General features: G+C 34.6%; 1 protein-coding gene across 1 annotated transcript in view; it reads left to right on the plus strand.

Annotated features, from left to right (window-relative positions):
* Positions 1-19,395, plus strand: part of LOC139310238 (cyclin-dependent kinase-like 3) — a 75,103-nt gene that overhangs the window by 17,780 nt on the left and 37,928 nt on the right. The window contains exons 7-12 of the mRNA XM_070934395.1: positions 5,175-5,263; positions 7,258-7,411; positions 9,457-9,785; positions 10,288-10,381; positions 12,687-12,849; positions 15,697-15,794. Coding sequence (XP_070790496.1) covers positions 5,175-5,263; positions 7,258-7,411; positions 9,457-9,785; positions 10,288-10,381; positions 12,687-12,849; positions 15,697-15,794 — 927 coding nt within the window. The remainder of the gene's footprint in view (positions 1-5,174; positions 5,264-7,257; positions 7,412-9,456; positions 9,786-10,287; positions 10,382-12,686; positions 12,850-15,696; positions 15,795-19,395) is intronic.

Raw genomic sequence — 19,395 nt, forward strand, 5'->3', positions numbered from 1 at the left:
TGCAGTTTTTAATAGGATCCAAATCAACTTGTTCATTAGTTTTTTCTTTGTAAAATTACTTTTATGTTATAAAACTATTTTATATTGTACTAACCCTTTTGGCCACTCACAGTTTGGAAATTGTACACTTCTAGCTTTGAATCATTAGTTATTTCTTAATAATTTTTTTTAGTTAACATTGCAGAATAAATTTGTTAATAATTATTGGTTTTAAACTTTTTATACGGCCTAGACAAGTCACTGTTGTGAGATAAATAAGTAATTTTATTTTTCACTGAGGAAAGGGAGCTTGAAACTCTACAACAACGTCTAACATTTTTAAGACAGCTAAAGCATCTTTTTTAAAAAATCCATGATAGTCTAGGCAGGAATTTAGAATTCTGGAGGACTGTTGTTAGCCCTTTATTTATTTACTTGTGATGTGAGAAGGTTTGTACATACATTGTAGTAATAGCTATTTCATGATGGATGATCATTTGTTGTGGATGTATTTGGTGAATAGAGGAGTTATTTTGTGTCTTGTAATTAGTTTGACAGGGAATGGTGCTTTTTCATGCTTCTGATACTTCTGATAATTAAACTCATAACTCGTTTGCTTATATGAGGAAAGGAACTTTTTTTAAAAAAAGAAGTAGAGGCTATGTGCAAATTTATTTTCAATCATTTGAAAATTTAAGGGTAACATTTTAATTCTGTTTAATCAAAATTTTAGCTAAAAGGTTTCCCTGAAATATTATAAGCTGATTTTCTTTATACTTATAGAAAATTTCAGTATGCACATTATTTCTATATTTTTCCTGAATAAATTGCTTGAAGTGGAATCCATTTACTCTTATCAGCAAATTGTGCTGGCCTAAAATTTGCTGCTCCCCATGTCCTCACTCTTTGTCTTGCCTCTACTGTTCCAAATCACTAAGTTTCCTTTATTTCACTCCCCAGAAAAAGAGAAAGGGAGATATGATAGATCTTATTGATCTTGAAATACAGAAGTAAATAAACTTTGTGCCAGTTCTGCTTATCATAGTTTGTTTTTTGTCTTAACCACATTACAACTCAGTGATTCTTTATATTGGTTAAGCTTAAAATAAGGTGAAAGACCTGCTATTATATTTGGGCCATGCAAGTCCCAGGCAGATATATTAAATGGTTAGGCAATGTAACAATGCAGCTATCACTAATCTGACATGTTACATCAGCTTTCTTTCCCATGTCTCCTCTCTGTTTTGGTAACCATTACTCAGATCGCAGTCGTAACAATATTGGCTTTTGTTGTCTTTTCACTAACTGTTGAATCCTCATTCCAGATTAGATTGGGAGTTGCTATGGTTCAACTGCCTGAACTCTTTGTGAAAGGCCCTGTTGAAATGAGGAAACCTGATTTAATCTATTACATAATGACATATTTCCTGAAGGCTGATTGTTGGCCTCTGTAATTTTTTCATCCATAAAATAGGTATTCTTAAAATTTTCTGCTATATTTCTGAAATCTACATTTTACAAATATTGTTTTAGACAGTGTCTGCTTATCAAATCTTAAATCTAAAGAACTGTATACATAATAACAAAGAATCAGTTACATCATTAATGGCAATAGCAGTGGCAGGCACATTTGTAATAATACTGTACAGCTATCATTTATTGTTGAACAAAAGTCTAAAGTACTTGATTCAGCATAAAGTAATGAGGCCCATAACTCCTTTAGCACTGATAGACTTCATTTCAGTAAAATGAAGGGTTATCATTCATTTATTCATTCAGTGAAAGGTCACTAAAGCTGCAAGCAGCAGAATGATGGTATTCACAAATTAAAAATGTGTTAGCCAAACATGGAAATGTTACAGCAACTTTAGTTTCTACTTTATCCAATGCTGGTACATATTAAATTTCACCGATGATACAGAAAGTGCTAGTTATTGTAATTCTGGGATGTCTCCATGTTAACTTTAATATGCCACAGTATCATCATGTAAGCTACCCATAGAGTTCTAAAGGACTCTTTGAATAATTTAGTCATCTCAAACAGTGCTTGCTCCTTGATCAGTATAAAGCAATTTCTGGATTGATAACACTACTTCTGAGAAATGTTTCTACATGCTTTCTATGATTCTAGCAGAGAGAAATTCTAGGAATAATATTACAGTTCTTAACTTACTTTGGATCGGGGAGTATGAAGCTTACAATCAACTCTGTTTTTCTTTTAAGTTATATAGATAGAGCGAAAGAGCAAATTAAATATTTCCCTATTGCTCACTTTATGAAATGCATTGCCTTTTTGATGGCGAAAACCCACGCTCACTTCAAAAAACTTCCAGCAAAGCCTCTTTGCACTAATAGGACCATATAAAGACAGCAAAACAATTCTGCATACATCTGAAGGCTCTTGGGCTGCTTTCAATCCAACAGTTTCTAGTTTTCAGCCAGTATCCCACAACCTAACACCCTTCCAATATGCTGGAATACAATTAGCCTACCTAGGTTGCAGAAGACTTTTCTGCAACATCTTTGTCTTGGCCAAATTCAAAACTAAAGAGCTTTTCCTTCCCCTGTGTTACTAAGTTCATTTTTTTTTCTGGTGAACGATTATACATACTCACAGGCACAGGCACGACAGAAAGGGGTGGGGGGAGAGAGAGAGAAGAGAACTAGCCATTAGCTTCTATTGAGGATCAGCTCTGTTTGCAAACAGCTTTTGGAAAAATGATTGTGAGGCAGCTCTTGCAAATGTTCACCGCTGTTAAATCTAAATGTTTACATTAATTTCTTAAGATCAGCAACTTTGTAACTAGAGGACTATGTCACATTTAATAGAATATATGTTTTAAGACTCCTGGCAAACAACGGCTCTACTATCCAGGAATACTACCCTTATTTATTTTTAAAAGGGCAGAATAGTTTTTGTGAGTGTTGTTTTTTTCACAGAAGAGCTGTTTTTAATAACTGGGGATTATAGGAGTTCAATTCAAGATACCGAATGAGTCCCAGATTATGGAAGTTATGCGTTTTCTTCATTTTCATCTTGACTGGATAGTTCTGCCTATTCAAAGACATAATAACATGAATAGATTTTCTTTTTCTGGGAATGAAAGGAACCTTGCTGGTCTCAGCATTTTAGAAAATCCAGTGATGTCAGGTTCACAGTGGCAGAACTAATGCCTTGAAGGGGGGGGAGTGCTACTACGAATGAGACGAATTTCTTCATAGAGCCTGTAGACTAATGCACTGTTATTAACATCTGCTGCTTGCAATTACTGCAAGTTCAAATCTCACCAGGCTCAAGGTTGACTCAGCCTTCCATCCTTTCAAAGGTAGGTGAAATGAGGACCCAGATTGTGGGGGCAATAAGCTGACTTTGTATAAATATACAAAAGTATGAAGGCTATTGCTTAACGCATTGTAAGCCGCCCTGAGTCTCCGGAGAAGGACGGCATATAAATTAAAGCAAAAAAAAAAAAAAAAAAAGTCTGCCTTAACATAGGAGTAGGCAGTTTTTCCCCCTATTTTGCGGTGGTGGTGGGAACTATTCAGAGCGAAGGGCATAAATGGCCAATTATAATTGGGAATGTAGTTGGGAAAAGAAAGCTCAAGTACTGTAGTCCTCCTAATTAAGACTTACTATGTGTATAAACAAATTGCAAATGTGTTTCCTAATTATAAATTCAGCATAATGTCCATTTGCCCCTTTGTTTTAGATTCCTTCTTGCACATTTCTTACTGTTTCTAGGTTTGCAATAAATAATGCTCTGGAATAAAAATTAGGTAGACTTCCCCCAACATTGCACTATTCTGGTATTTTGGAGTATGCTCAAAATCCTTGGCTAGTGTTACCCTGGATATGGATGATGACATTTTTGGTCTAACCTGGGCCTCTAGCTGAGAAAGACAGAATTGCTAAGTTATCATCAATAGCCCAGCTGATAGTTTATCATTCTTTTTGATGTTTGAATTTATCACTGGCACTATAAGAAAATTTGATTCACTTTTTGATTGCCAATCTGCTTCCGGATCCAATTCAAGGTGCTGTTTTCAAGTTTTAAAACCCAATCTGGTTATTTGAGGGACGGCCTCTCTTCAGTTATACTATATCTGGTAATTCAATCAGATCCTCCAGGAGAGGCATGCTATACAGGTGGTCCTCTACTTACAACAGTTCATTTAGTGACCGTTCAAAGTTACTTTACTGGCCATTTTTCACACTTACGATCTTTACAGCATCCCGATGATCAGGTGAGGAAAATTTGGATGCTTCGCAACTGGTTCATATTTATGATGATTGCTGTCCCCCAAGCTCATGTGATCCCCTTTTGTGACCTTCTGACAAGCAAAGTCAATGGGGAAGCCAGATTCACTTAACAACCGGGTAACTAATTTAATAACTCTAGTGATTCACTTAACAACCGAGGCAAAAAAGGGGCAAAACTTATTTAACAAATGTCTCACTTAACAATAGAAAGCTTGGGCTCAATTGTGGTTGTACGTCGAGGATTATCTGTATAGGTCTTGTATGATAGGGAGCCATACTTGACAGGTGTCAGGAGATGAGCCTTCTCTGTCAGGGCACCCACATTATGGGCCCTGACGTGAGGCTGATTCCATCCCTGTTAATTTTCTGGAAGTCCTCAAAACCTGGTATCAGGCCTGGGGCCCTAGGGGCCTTGTGAGGTACTGAGATGGTTCTATTCTTGTTAATATCTGCTGTCCTTTCTTTACTTTTGTAATTTTACTTTTTTTTTTTAAAAAATAATTGGGTTGTTAAAAATATGTTTAGCTGTTTTATAGATGAAAAGTTTATTTCCTTTAGGTAAAATGTCAGGATTCTAGACAATAAATTATCAGCAATTTGCATTTCTTATGCTATAAAATAGGCCTGTGTTCCTAAAATGCTCTTAGAAATCCTTTCAAAGATCATGAGAAAGATAGCTATTTTCTGTTTCAAGCAAGACAGAATTTGTCTTAAAAGGATTGAGACTTATTCATATCAGTGTACTAATATAAGAATTTTTGTAGAGAAAAATTGAGCAAGATTTTTCTGGCAATTAAGAGAAATACTCATTATTGAAACTAAAGGACAATTATATTTACTTTTTTAAACAATAGAAAAAAATATAATACAAACTTTATTACACAACATTCTTCTGTAGTATATCATTTCTAACATAATAACTTTTATTTACTAGGCTTGTTTACAAATGGATCCTGCAGACAGGATATCATCTGCTGATTTGCTACAGCATGAATATTTCACCAGAGATGGTTTTGTTGAAAAGTAAGCTATTTGGATATAACATTCAGCATTTAATCAAAGAGCTTTTTGAGATGGTTGGCTTTTTTGTATGACAGATGTAAAATTGCTGTTAATTTATTGATTGAAGAGAGTCAAATCTCCACCACAATGCTGCTTGTGTTGCTGAGACGCTATATTTTTCTTATGCGTAACATCTGATTTCTTAGAAACCTTACTATCTTAACATGTTCTAGATATAAAACAGAGCAATTTCAAATGCAATTACTGTGTGATTGCTGATATTCAGTGTCCCAGTACTCTGTAGATCAGTACATTCCTTCCTAACTAATACCTTCCAGATTTCTAGGTGCTTTACTACTTTTAAAAATTTCTATCTGGTGTGGCTTTGCCTGGGTATTCTGGCTTTTTCAATTGAAACAAATCGGGAGTGGGGGGACAAAAGGGTCAGAGGCAGTAATGTGAGTGGTATTCTCTCTGAGGAATTCTCCTTATCATAACCAGGACAGTGTGAACATGAGGGTATTACTTTATGAAATTTAATAGCTTTTTTTCTCAAAACTTTGTAACTAGCCAAGTTTCTAGGAAGTAGCCTGGGAGAAAGAAAATAGTTCTTGTTTTATCTAACTCTCATGTTCTTGCTTCCGGGATGTACTTAATTGACAAGGTTCAGAGCTCAAATTTGAAAATTATACCCTTGAACAGGGAAACCTTTTCTACAGAGAGTGATTTGCACTTAGAAACTTAAAATATATAAAGAAAAGGAAGATATTAATTCCCATTGGAGGAATTAATCCTATGAAAAAGGAAGAAAAACCTTACTTTTTGAACCCAGATCTCAGGACCCAGATAATTGGTTTTGGAGAGCTGTGTTTTTGCATATCTGCTATTGAACAAATTGGGCTCAAGTACGAAAAAAAGTGAACAGAAGTGCTGAAAAAACTCTCTTGAGTCTTACAGATATCTTGGAATGATGAAAACATAATCTATACAAGAGAATGTCCCATCACCAAACATGTGGTTGTTTTTTGCAAGACTGTATATTGCTAGAAACTTGATTCATCTTCTGAGAAGGAAAAGGGATCAATGAATGAGATATTCTCAGTTTCAACAAATGGCTCACAATATAAACAAAGTATGGATGAAAGAAAAGCAGTATATTTCCAATAGAAAGGCTAAGAACAATGGAAGCAAGTTTTACTGCCTTTGTGCAGAAGATGGGTTGTGTAGCTGTATTATAAAGTTTACTAGCCTTGTCTGTCTTGTCACCCAATCTTGTTTAACAAAGCATATATCGTGATAGTTTCAGAAACAATTTTAGTAATTAGCTTGAATGGATAGAATGGATAGAAGGAAAGTTTGAAGCACAAGCCAGTGTGAAAGTCTCTCTCTCTCTCTTTTTTTTTTTGCAAACCCTTATAGTTTGGAATGTATTCATGGATGACATAATAATCTTAAGTATTAGATGAAAAGACTGAATGAATAATGAATTTGTTGCAAATTTGTCTGGGAATTTGTTCTATTTTTTGAACTTCAAAATATTTTGCTAAAGGGACAAGAAAGGATCCTGATTTTTAAACACAACACAGAACAGTGCATAATTTGTCAAGATTGAAAGAGAATTGGAAATTTAGCATATATTTTGTACTGAGAAGTAAATATTTAAGATGGAACATAGAGCGCATCAGCGAATCCTTAAAGTCTTTTCCAACGAGACCAAATCTACAATATAGAACATGTGTTGTCATTTGTGTGCTTTGTACAGTATATTTGCTTAGTATATAGATATATGGCAGTAATTGAAGCTGAATACTGAAAAGAGTTACATGAACTGTGTATTGCATTAATTTCTTTATGAATTATGCTTACTTTATTGCACATACAGTAGTTTGGTCTCTAGAGAGAAGTAGGTGGTTGGAAAGGAGGAAGAACCAAATTGTTGTAGGGAATCAAGCAACTGGACAAGATTATATTTGAAATTGTCAGTGTGATGTAAATAATGTCCTTTTTCATATCAGATTCTTACCAGAATTGAAAAGCAAATTACTACAAGAAGCAAAGCTGAATTATCTTTCAAAATTCAGAGACAATAACAAAGAGATTGAACAAATCAAAGATGAAAAGAGAATAGTTCATATTAACATGTCTCAGAATGGTCCTGTAACTGTAAAGGTAAGAATGATTTATGATTATTCTTTTAAAATGTTTGATCTATGACACAGCGTATAACATATACAAATTATCTGTTAAATATCTACAGATATACCATTATATTGTTTTATGTATGATTTATTTAATCATATTTTATAGCCATATTAAATTAATTTCCATAAAAATTAATTTATTCTTGTCTTAATACAGTGATTTAGTCTTCTCTCAACAAGTCAGGTCTATTGGCAATTACAGCTCCCAGAATTGTGGGAATTTTTGCTCAAAAAAGCTCATGAATTTCAAGTTAAACAAGGCTTAAGAATTTTGATTAAAGGATTGTGAATTTAAGACCCATCACAAGACTCTCACTGATGACTCACACCTGACTTATCACAAGACCCATTATAAGACCCTCATTTGACACACCCACAGCTTACCCATCCCAAGACCTATTGACCATACGAAACTGTTATAAACAGAAGAACCCCGACATTGACATTCCCTAAACTCTGCTGAAGATGTTACCTAGCCTGGTAACGAAATGTTTGGAAACCAACCCACAAGCTTGGAGAACGAACCTTCACCTTCATTTATTTAAAAAACCACCTAACTTCCACACAGAGGGATTCTAATAAAATAGCTGAAACATTTGTCAAAACTGTTAAAATATTTATTAAAATTGATAATAATTTGGTGTAGTGGCTACAGCATCAGGTTAGAAACTGGGAGACTGTGAGTCATAGTCCCACCTTACGGATAAAGCCAGCTGGATGACCTTAGGCCACCAGTCTCTCTCAGCCCTAAGAAAGAGGCAAGGGCATAACCCTTCTGAAAAACTTTGCTAAGGAAACTTCAGGGACTTTCCAGGTAGTATCTGAGAATCAGGTATTGTTGAACAGAAGAAAAAAATAGTATATGTTGGTGATAATATGATATCCTAAAAATACAATATGATAGAATGTGATATTAAATTATTGGCATTGTTTTCATTCTAGCTGATTGATTTACACTAGAATTGGTATTACAATAGGCTGTTTAATTAGGCTGTAAGGCTAGCAAAAGCAAACAATTTAATATTAATAAGAAAACCTCAGGATTCTGTTTTTTCTAATATTGCTGAACTGAGAACTCTAAACAACTTTTTTTTTGCAATTACATTAATTATAAAATAAAATGCATTTAGAAATGAAGAAATATTTCCATTTGAGCAGCATGAGCCATGGTGGTGCAGTGGTTAGAGTGCAGTACTGCTGGCTATTTCTGCTGAGTGCCGGCTGCCTGCAATTTGGTCGTTCGAATCTCACCAGGCTCAAGGTTGACTCAGCCTCCCATCCTTCCGAGGTGGGTAAAATGAGGACCCAGATTGTTGGGGGCAATACACTGACTCTATAAACCGCTTAGAGAGGGCTGTAAAGCACTGTGAAGCGGCATATAAGTCTAAGTGCTATTGCTATTGCTATTGCTATTCATTTAATATAAATATTGTTTTTAGGTGTAGCAAGCTCCAGAGGAATAGCTGGCATACCTTTTGCAGCAAAAGCAACAAAGAGTTTTGCAACACCAAAAAAACAATAAGTTTATTACAACCACCTGATGAGATGGATTTTGTGCGACAGTATTTTGATGTAACAAATATATTAGCTTTAAAGTGTTAAAAGACTTGTTTAATGCAGTATCTCTGTAAAGAAAATATTCTCGATTATTTTAGTAAGAGAGTTCCACAATTAATACTCACAGCATATTATCCAGAGAATCAAGTTCATGTATTCTACTGGCAAGATAATATTTCATCTATCAAAGTTAGTGTTCCATAGTTGTTGAGTTAGTATTATGGATCAGAAGATTATATAAGAATTACACAGGTTTATCTATTGAAACTATGAAAAAAATAAAGCAGGCCCTTCCTTATGTTGTTATCTACCAAAATAACTATTTTTAAATTGTGAATTCATATTCTGAAATGATTTGAACAATTTCATTTTTCAATGAATTTCATAAACATGTTTCACATTTTATAGTATGAGTAGATGTATTTGCACAAAGTTTGAATGTATTACCTGTTCTAGGAAATGGAAAAAGACAGAAAGTCAAAGGAGATGAAGATCAAAGGTATTAAAGTGAAAGGGGGAAAATCTGAAATTTCAGAGCTTAAAAGAAATGAACAAGAAGATGCTGTTTCACAGTGGGTGACTTTGTCTCAGAATGCTCTAAACTTACCTTATGAGAACAAACCCACAATTGGTGATGGTACCAGCTTGATAACAGTTGGCATTGATGCTGGTGGGATGAAGGATGAAGCTCCACAGACACCCTGTACAACAATGCCACGGATACATCCAAACTGTGGAAATCTTACTGCGAATTTCAGTTCACATTTCCTGTGTCCTAATTCAAGGTATCGATTGGAAAACTGAATAGTGGCCATGTATAGGGGAGAGTTGGATGGAGGATAGGAAAGGGTATTAATTTTTATTCATTAATTTTAGAGGTTTTATAGGTTCCTCCAATCACAACCAACCTGAAGCAATGTTTTATTTCCTCTCCATAACTTGGATTAATATTATACAAAATGTCATTATAATATTATATTCATAAACATCACAAAATGAGATCCTGGGAATAAGAGTAACTTCCATTCCCACCAACCAATCATTTCTGTTAATAGAAGAAAAACATCTTAGTCAACGCTCAGGGCTCATTCAAAGCTTTAAAGAGTTGGGTTTTTTAATTCATAGATTTAAATATGTGTTTGACTCCTTATTTAAAAATCATATTTTCAGGATAAATGTTTTAAAATGATATATGAAACATGTTTTTTAATTTTATTTTGGAGGAAAACATTACCCTCTCAAGTGCTCAATTATTGTCCAAGAATAAATGTATTCTTTCTTTATCAGACTTCCAGAAAAAGCAAAGAAACGACGAAGTCCTTGGCCATCAGTAGGACAAATAGGTTCAAACAGTCGTCAGGAAGATGGAGTTATGACTCAAGTAATGAATTTTTTTTAAAAAAAAAATACTGTAGTTCATGTACTAATGCAATTATAAATCAAATTATTTTCCAATTATTTTTTAGCTATACTAGATTTGACAAACTAATTTTTTTTGTTTAAACATGGTTTATAGCCCAGCTACAGGTAAAGTAGGAAGGAGATTCATTCACCTTAGGTATGAAACACTAACTGAGTGACTTTAGGCCAGTTACTCTCTCTTAGCCTAACTCACTTCACAGGGCTGTTGTCATGGGCAAAATTGGAGCAGGAAGGAGTATTAGTTATGTTCACTACCTTGAGATTTATAAGATAATAAAGGTGGGATTAAAAAAAAAACAAATCAGGATATGTCCTCTTTGGAGCTTACCTTCTTTGCAGGCTGTGTATCTTAAAATCAGTATTCCTGTTTGATGGCCTCATATTTGAATACATTAAAAAAAACCCTCTTATGCCCTTTTAAATCAGTGAGGAAATAATGCCACTTCTGATTTCAGCTGGATTTAAGCAAATCTGTTAATATCATGCTGCTGACTTTTGTAGAGTTTTGATTTGTTGTATAGGTAATCCTCGTTTATCGATTGCCTCTGACTATGACCATTTGCAGTTACAATGGCGATAAAAAAAGGAACTTTGTAGCCAATGCCTGCATATATGACCTTTGCATTGTTTCTCAGTCACATTTGCCATTCAGTGGTGGGTTTCAAATTTTTTTACTACCGGTTCTGTAGGCGTGGCTTGGTGGGCGTGGCGGAGGAAAATCTCCATTCCCATCCCACTCCAGGGGAAGGATACTGTAAAATCTCCATTCCCTCCCCAGTCCAGGGGAAGGTTACTGCAAAATCCCCATTTCCTCCCAATCAGCTGGGACTTGGGAGGCAGAGAATACATGGGGGCAGGGCCAGTCAGAATTTTTACTACTGGTTCTCTGAACTACTCAAAATTTCCGCTACCGGTTCTCCAGAACTGGTCAGAACCTTCTGAAACTCACCTCTGTTGCCATTACAGTCAACTAGTACAATATTGGATTGTCCTACACCTGACTTGTTTACTTTGTTGCCCCCGGCAGGGCAGAGGGATTATTATTTAAACAAGCTTTTCTCCACAATGCAGTGCATCTCCAGAAGGTGCTAACCTCAAATTAACAAACTCAGCTCTGTGATCTTCATTAGTTGATTGGAACTCTCCAATGGGCTTGCACTGCCGTCTGACACTGACCAGACCCTAATTAATTTCACACTGAAGATTCTTTTGCCTCTAGGAAGCTGGCAGCCATGAGCCTGATAGGAAAAGTGCTAGCACATTCCTTTAGATGTGTATTCCCCATTGTATGCCAACTTACTCTCTTGTAATCCCTTCCTATCCAATTAATGCAAATACAAGCATTAGTTCTTTTCTTGCTAATTATCCAAGTGTGGGGAGGGTAGGAAAAAAGAGCCATAAGATTTTTCCTTTTACCTAGCTTCCTTATAAGTACTTGCACTTTTTCAGGCTTCTAAAAATGAGTAAATAACTTAATACTAAACAGACAGGTTGATGTTTACACATTCCTGGCCTCTGGACCATAGCTTGTTCCTATGATCTGAATTGGAAAATAAATAATAGTCACTGAGCTATGCATCTCTTTGGCTTTTTTTGGGTGGTTTTGATTACAGAGAAGGCCTATTTGAATGTGGTAACTGAAAGGAGCAAATTTTATGGGAAGATTGGCTATCAAATTCTGACTTTGGTGTGCCAGTTAAATAATTATTTTAGAGAAATATGCTTGGAAACACGTTTCAAACATTACCTTGGCTTTCCCATTTTTTTCCAAAGGAAATTGCTGCTTATTTTTTAGCAGATAAAATAAACAAATCTTAGTAGATAATGTAAACCAAGCAAGTATAATTGGATTTTTCACAGACATAATGCTGAATGCTGTCAGTTACTAAAGCACAAAATGTATTGATTTAGTTTGCCCAATAATTTTTAAAGAACTTCTACTTCTTATTCCTTTCCCTAAATAAAGGAAAGATTTTTAGTATGTTGCATGAAAGATGGAAATGAATAAAAATAATTTAAAAAATTAAATCTAATGAATTCTCATAGATGTCTCCCAAGAATAGTTACCTTGCATAATTAGGGTCAATTTCTTATATTTCTGATTAATTAATTTTTTAAAATTCATTTTGATTATCTTAAAATGAGGTTTGTGGGTGGCATCTGGTGGTGTTGTCCCCTGAAGTGTTGAGTTGCTGATTTGATATAAATTATATTATAATCATGGTATAGATGTTTCCTTGGATGCATAATTATTCCATGTTTAGAACCAAATGGAGAAAGTATCCCTGTATGAAAGAGCTGCTCAAATTGATCAAATGGTGAACATAAACAGGAAGAAACGCAACATTTCAAGATGTGAGAAAAGAGAAATTCACTTGCCAGAACTAAATACAACAGGGCAACAGAAAGAACTGAAAGCAATGGAAAGTACGTTTGTTATATTCTACAGGTCTTTGTGAATGTGTTTGTATATATAATTATGGGGCTTACATCTGAAATGTGTATCTGTAATTATGGACTTTAAATATGAAGTAGCATTACATCAGGTTTAAAGAAATAGTTCCCACAAAATTCATTGACAGCAAACAGTCTTTTCGTTTAATACACAACTGGAGTAGCATCTTTTCTTTGTAAATGGATGACTGAATAAAACCAAATACAGAAATTACTGGAAACGGGAAGAAATCCAGCTATTACTGGAGTACAGTTATGGCTGGCTTTAAGTGGCAGCCAGCAAGCATATTTGCCCCCAATACAAATAGAGCTTTAGCCTTTATATTTAGCCTTCATATTTTCCCATTAGAAACATTACTTGTGGTCCATGACTTACAATCATTTGTTTAGTGACCATTTGAATTTACAATACTGGAAAAAGCAATTTACGATAGTTTTTCACACTTAACGACTACTACAGCATCCCCATGGACAGGTGATCAAAATTCAGACGTTTGGCAACTGGCTTATATTTATGGTGGTTCAGTGTCTCAGGGTCATGTGATCACCTTTTGTGACCTGACAAGCAAAGTCAATGGGGAAGCCAGATTCACTTAACAAGCATGTTATTAAGTTTACAACTGCAGTGATTCATTTAACAACTCTGGCAAAAATGGTTGTAAAATGGGGCAAAACGTAACAATCGCCCCATTTAGCAACATAATTTTCAGGCTTGATCGTGGTAGTAATTCAAGGACTACCTGTATTGTGTAAAGGCTACCGTTTGCATTAATTTTTGTTTGCTTTTTTAAAAAAAAGATCAGATTAAACAGCCCCTCTATCTTGTGCTGCTTTCTCCAGTAAAAATGTAGTTCCATTAGAATATTTTAAGTATAAATAAAATACTAAAAGTCCTGAATAGTTTGGCCACAAGATGGCCAAGAATGTGTATTGCTTTCTTTTCTTTGAACTGGAGAAATTCCATAACCAACTGAGAAACTGCTTTGGAACCCTCTCATTTTCTAAAAAGGCTTGCAATACATGAGGTAGGGGAAGAGAAGAATTGCTTTTTTTATTGGTGAAATATCTTTTGGATAATGCGAGATAGCAAATATACTCTGACATTTCGGTAGCCATGTCACTGCCCTATCAGAGCATATTTGAAACTGAACCTGGCAATAGAAGTCAAATCATACTTCTGTGTTTATTGAGGCAGTATATGTCTATAAGCAGTAGGTAACCAAACAAGCATCCAAATAAGTAGAATACAGTGTGTGTGTGTGTGTGTGTGTGTGTGTGTGTGTGTGTGTGTGTAATGTCACAGATGCTCATTATATAAGGATATGGTATCTGTTGCTGCATTCAACTTCAGACCTATTAGAGACTAGTGGCATGACTAGCAAAAATATGTATTCATGGTCTCAACTGACATTCCCCAGAGTTCATTTCACTAATAAACATTGGTTTATTAATAGTGGTTTATAATAGTGGTTTATTATCTATGGTTTCTGTTTTTAGTTGCTTTTTAAAAAAAACTTGGGCCATTTTTTTTAAACGCTAAGCAGCCTGAGGAGCTTCAAATTTGGACTAGAGGCAGTGATTAATGTTGCTTTTCTGACAGGTACAGAATTATGCTCCTGCAAATGGCCCCTTTCATTTATTTTTCATTTTATAGGCTGAGGTCTTCAGATATATATTTACTGAAAGCTAAATTAAAATATGAAAACTTTGATAAATCATTTTTCCTTTTGCAATGGTTTCCTTTTGCAATCTTCAATGGTTTTGTTATCTATTAAATTGTAGATTTTGGAATATTTGCTTCAAAACAGAAAATGTGCAATTCTATATTAATAATTTTATGACTAGAATAGAATAGAAGGAATGGAATGGAATGGAATGGAATGGAATGGAATGGAATGGAATGGAATGGAATAGAATTCTTTATTGGCCAAGTGTAATTGGACACACAAGAAATTTGTCTTTGGTGCATATGCTCTCAGTGTACATAAAAAGAAAAAAAATACATTCATCAAGAATCCTAAAATACAACACTTAGTGATAGTCATAGGTTACTAAATACGCAATCAAATCATACTAGGAAACAAATAAAACAATATAAATTGTAGAGATACAAGCAACAAGGTTATAGTAGTCATAAGTGGGAGGAGATAGCTAATAGGAAGGTTGAGAAGAATAATAGTAATGCAGCCTTACAGTGTTGTGGAAATTAGTTGTTTAGCAGAGTGATGGTATTCGGGGAAAAACTGTCCTCGTGTCTACTTGTTCTAGTGTGCAATGCCCTATAGTGTCGTTTTGAGAGTAGAAGTTGAAACAATTTATGTCCAGGATGTGAGGGGTCTATAGATACTTTCACAGCCCTCTTTTTGACTCATGCAGTATACAGGTGCTCAATGGAAGGCAGGTTGGTAGCAATTGTTTTTTCTGCAGTTCTAATTATCCGTTGAAGTCTGTGTCTGTCTTGTTTGGTTGCAGATCCAAACCAGACAGACACAGATATAATATTATGAAGATATAATATACAAAAGAAAGTGAAATATTGGGAAAATGAGGAAGGAAAAAGGGAAGAGGAAGAAGTGTAGTGTAAAGGGGATAAAAGAAAAAAAAAAACATTGACTTCCAACTCTCTTTAGCACATTAGAATAAGATAATGTTATTACAGCCTCAACTTTTTACTTTTATATACTTAAAATATGTACTAGCCATTTCTAAAACAACAAACAAATCTAAACCCATAGTCAGTTTCATTTTAAAAAAAAAGGAAAGATAAAGAACGAAAAGAAAATGTGCAATTTTAGAAATAGTTATTTTTTCTTGTAAAAGTTAAACAGGTAAGAGTGCTGAAAAGGGAGTCAAAGAAACCTGAAATATCCAAAATACCATCTTTACAAACTACGGATCAGAATCGTGAAAAACAAGAAGTAAGTTAAATTTCTCTGCTGTGAACTTCTAGCCATATAACTATGTGCTTAGTCTATTAAAATTGATTTAAACTTTATTGTCTTTGTACAAGCAGTAATGATAACAACTCAGCTAAAAATTAAAAGTCCAGGGATAACCACAATCCCTTTGGATGATTGTCCATGGGAGGATAGGATCAAATGGGAAGGCGTGTGATATCCATTTCAAATGACCCAGATGGTTGATCTGGGTCATTTGGTTGATGGTTGATGGTTGATGAAAATGTTGTGACATAAATTTACTGCTGGGGATATTTACATTGGTGGTGGGCAGGTTGCAGTAATGATAGGTCAGAATGGTATATGAATGATCCTGTGGGCGTCAAAGCCCTTCATTCCCTTGAAAGGGGCTTCCATTGGTTTTCTTGGTTGCATACCTGAAGTTGACAAAAGAAAATTCTCCTGATTCCTTTCTGGGATTTTAATAAAACAACACTGATGCCCAGATTACTTTTGAGGTAGCAAAATCCTGGAAATACCAGAAAATCTTGCTCTTTTCACTCCCATGTTCCCAGACCTGCTTTGAATTCCTTTGCTCAGTTATTGTTTGAATGGGGTTATAAGTAACATTTGCATTCTTTGGTCTGTCATTTATGAGTACTGTACATTAAAAGCATGATTTCATGCTGCATAAAGAATGCTAAAAACTGCTGCAAAAACCTTTTGGAAATTTTATTGCAATGTAAAACACTGGAGTGTTTAAGAAAAAGATTGGTGTGCACTGCTCAGAGTTGCTTTTATAGAATTGGATTAATAAAGAAATAAGATAATTTTAATGGGCTTCTAATAAAAGTCTTCTGTCAACTAATTTTATTTTTCAATGTAATATTTAGAGCACAGGAAATTCGGGAAATATGCAAAATGAATGAAAAAAGCCAAGTTTTTCCATGTAACAGCATGCATCCTGGGAAGATATAGAATGTCTGGCGTAAGACATTTGCTTTTCAATTAACTTTTCATTTAAAAAGTGCCATGGATAACTCTGCAGAACATGTGTAGATCCTCTAATAAAGTATTTTGAAATGCAATAGTCACCAAACTATTCATTTTGTATGGAATTATATAGTATATTTAAAGGTACAGGCAAAGCAGACCTATAATCAGTTTGTTAAATTAAATGTTTGGGGAGTGCATACATTGTTATTTTAGTATCAGTTGTATTGGGGAGAACCCTTGCCACCCAGATGTTGTTAAATTACATTTTTTAATAGCTACTGTCTGTATGTCCATAGTCAGGGATGCTGGAAACAGTAGTTCTCTAGATCTTGAGGAACCACTTCTTTCCATACTGCCTCATGTATTCCACAGTTTTTATAGAAATTTCAGCATTGTTGATTGATCAGGCATTATGCTGGGGTAACCTGCCTAAGTATATATACACAGTGCTCTTACTAAGACACTGGGGAACATCTTAGCATTCAGCTCCACATAAGCACACATAGAATAATCAAAATTATACCAAAGTGCCTTTAGTCCACCAGCCCTCACTCACATTGCTAGTTGAGTTCACATGTACAATTCTATGAAAAAGTATTCATCCATTTTTAGATTTTTATGAATTTTGCATATCTATACCAATGAATGTTATCCGCCACAAATGTTTTGAATTTTGGTGTTATTTTTTCTATCAGAAATAATTATTTGGTAGTAATTAATAGCAAATATATGCGAAAATTTTAACAACCTAAAAGGGGATGAATACTTTTTAGCTTTTTACTCCTCAGGTCCATGCCAAAAAAGATACTGCTAAATGTGGTTACTGCTAATAAAGCACATCAGAACATTGTATAAGATAATATGCAATGATTCTAGCTTGTGGAATAATTGTAGCTTGTCTCAACCACAAAAGATAACTTTGGGCAAGGAGAAAACTAACAGAAACCATCCACAAACAGAAACATTTGGGGCCCAGGACAACTCTTGTCATAAAACGTCTAATGCTTCTAGCCTTTAGCCACCTTCCCATCTCTGGTTGTTCACTGGCTGCTAATATAAAATGCCTCCAACTTATCCTGTGACTTAATTTGCCTTTATACTAATGTCTGAATCCCTGCCTCCTGTATTTCTGGATATGTAATTTCTGCTACTTATTATGATGAAAAAGTAGTTATTTTGTGAGTGAACCTAAAACATTGTGAAATGATTTGTCCAATGATAATAACAGATACCACTGCTGAAATATTTTACAGTCATGTAACATACATTTTATATACAGTACTGTGCAAAAGTCTTAGGCCACCACCCGCTTTGTTGTTTTAGCAAGATTTTAATGACCATAATTATTTTTTTGGTCTCAAATACCACATCTTGAATATCCAGTTTGTTGGTTTCCCTTTGAGAGTAGCTTTGCTGATGCAAAAGTATGATTTTATCTCTGTCAAATTAGGGTTCCATTCCATTTAGGTTTATGGGGGCCAGGTATCTGCTTTGCTCAGCTGTAAAGGGAGGTCACACTATATACTTGTCACTTTGGCCTATGGAAGCTTTTTTCTGCTTTTTCCTGTTTTGGATTCTGCACACAAATTTCCAGTATTTTCTGGTTGTATTCTAATAAGGAGACAGACATAATTATATATGCTCATTATACCATTGCTGCAACAACAAATCTAAAGATGGCCAAAGACTTTTGCACAGTTTTTGTGATAATGTCTGAATCTGAGTAAGCAAGCACCTAAAATGCTGGGGAACTAAAAAAAAAACCTTCTCATTCTGGTTCTTATTTTGAGAGTAAGACAGTTTACCAATTATATCACTGGTGATGTTAATTAAGGGTACCCCATAGCTGAGATGTACAGTATTTGAGTGCATTGCATAGGCAATGGAATATGAGCCCTTGAAAGCATAATCTTGATATTTAGCATAATCAAAATACGGTATGTAGAATCAGAATAATATATACATGTGTGGGGCAAAATATTCAGAAACAGCTTTTGGAAATGGCATTATGGACTACTGCATGGTTTACCAAGGTATCTATAGATGTGAAATTGCAGTTAGAAAGGATTCTTCAGATAGTGATAGAAAGTAAATAATACCTGTTATGCATCTGAAAGAAAGTAAGAACAGGAGAGATAAATAGGAGAAGGATAATTGCCCTATCTATACTGTATCTGGTATTTTTATTTATTTATTTATTTATTTATTAGCTTTAAAGGCTATTCAACTCCAGATTTGGGGAGCTCATCATTAAAAATGGAAAAACAATAAAAAATATGCCTGTTTGTTTCCATCTATTTGACATAATCAGGATTATGCAATCTGATCAATACAGTGTTGTTAATAGTATGTCTATTTCTCTAATTACTATTATGTGGAGAAGGCCATTGTGTCAAAGCAAGTGGGAAAAACAGCATGGGCTAGAATACCTTTTGATTAAACACAGCCAATACATTAGGAATTACAAAGCACATTCTACTTCAAATTGATAGAAGTATTTTTTTATCATTCATATTGGTTGGTACATTTTAAAATGCTCTGCTAAACTGTTTTTTATTTTATTTTTCAGGTCAGAGAAACTTACTGTAAATACAACACAAACTGAATGAATGCAGGTTTTTTCTTT

This window comes from Pituophis catenifer, unplaced genomic scaffold, assembly GCF_029215685.1.
Source record: "Pituophis catenifer annectens isolate HBS135680 unplaced genomic scaffold, rPitCat1.0.hap2 SCAF_2, whole genome shotgun sequence".
Lineage (NCBI taxonomy): Eukaryota > Metazoa > Chordata > Lepidosauria > Squamata > Colubridae > Pituophis > Pituophis catenifer.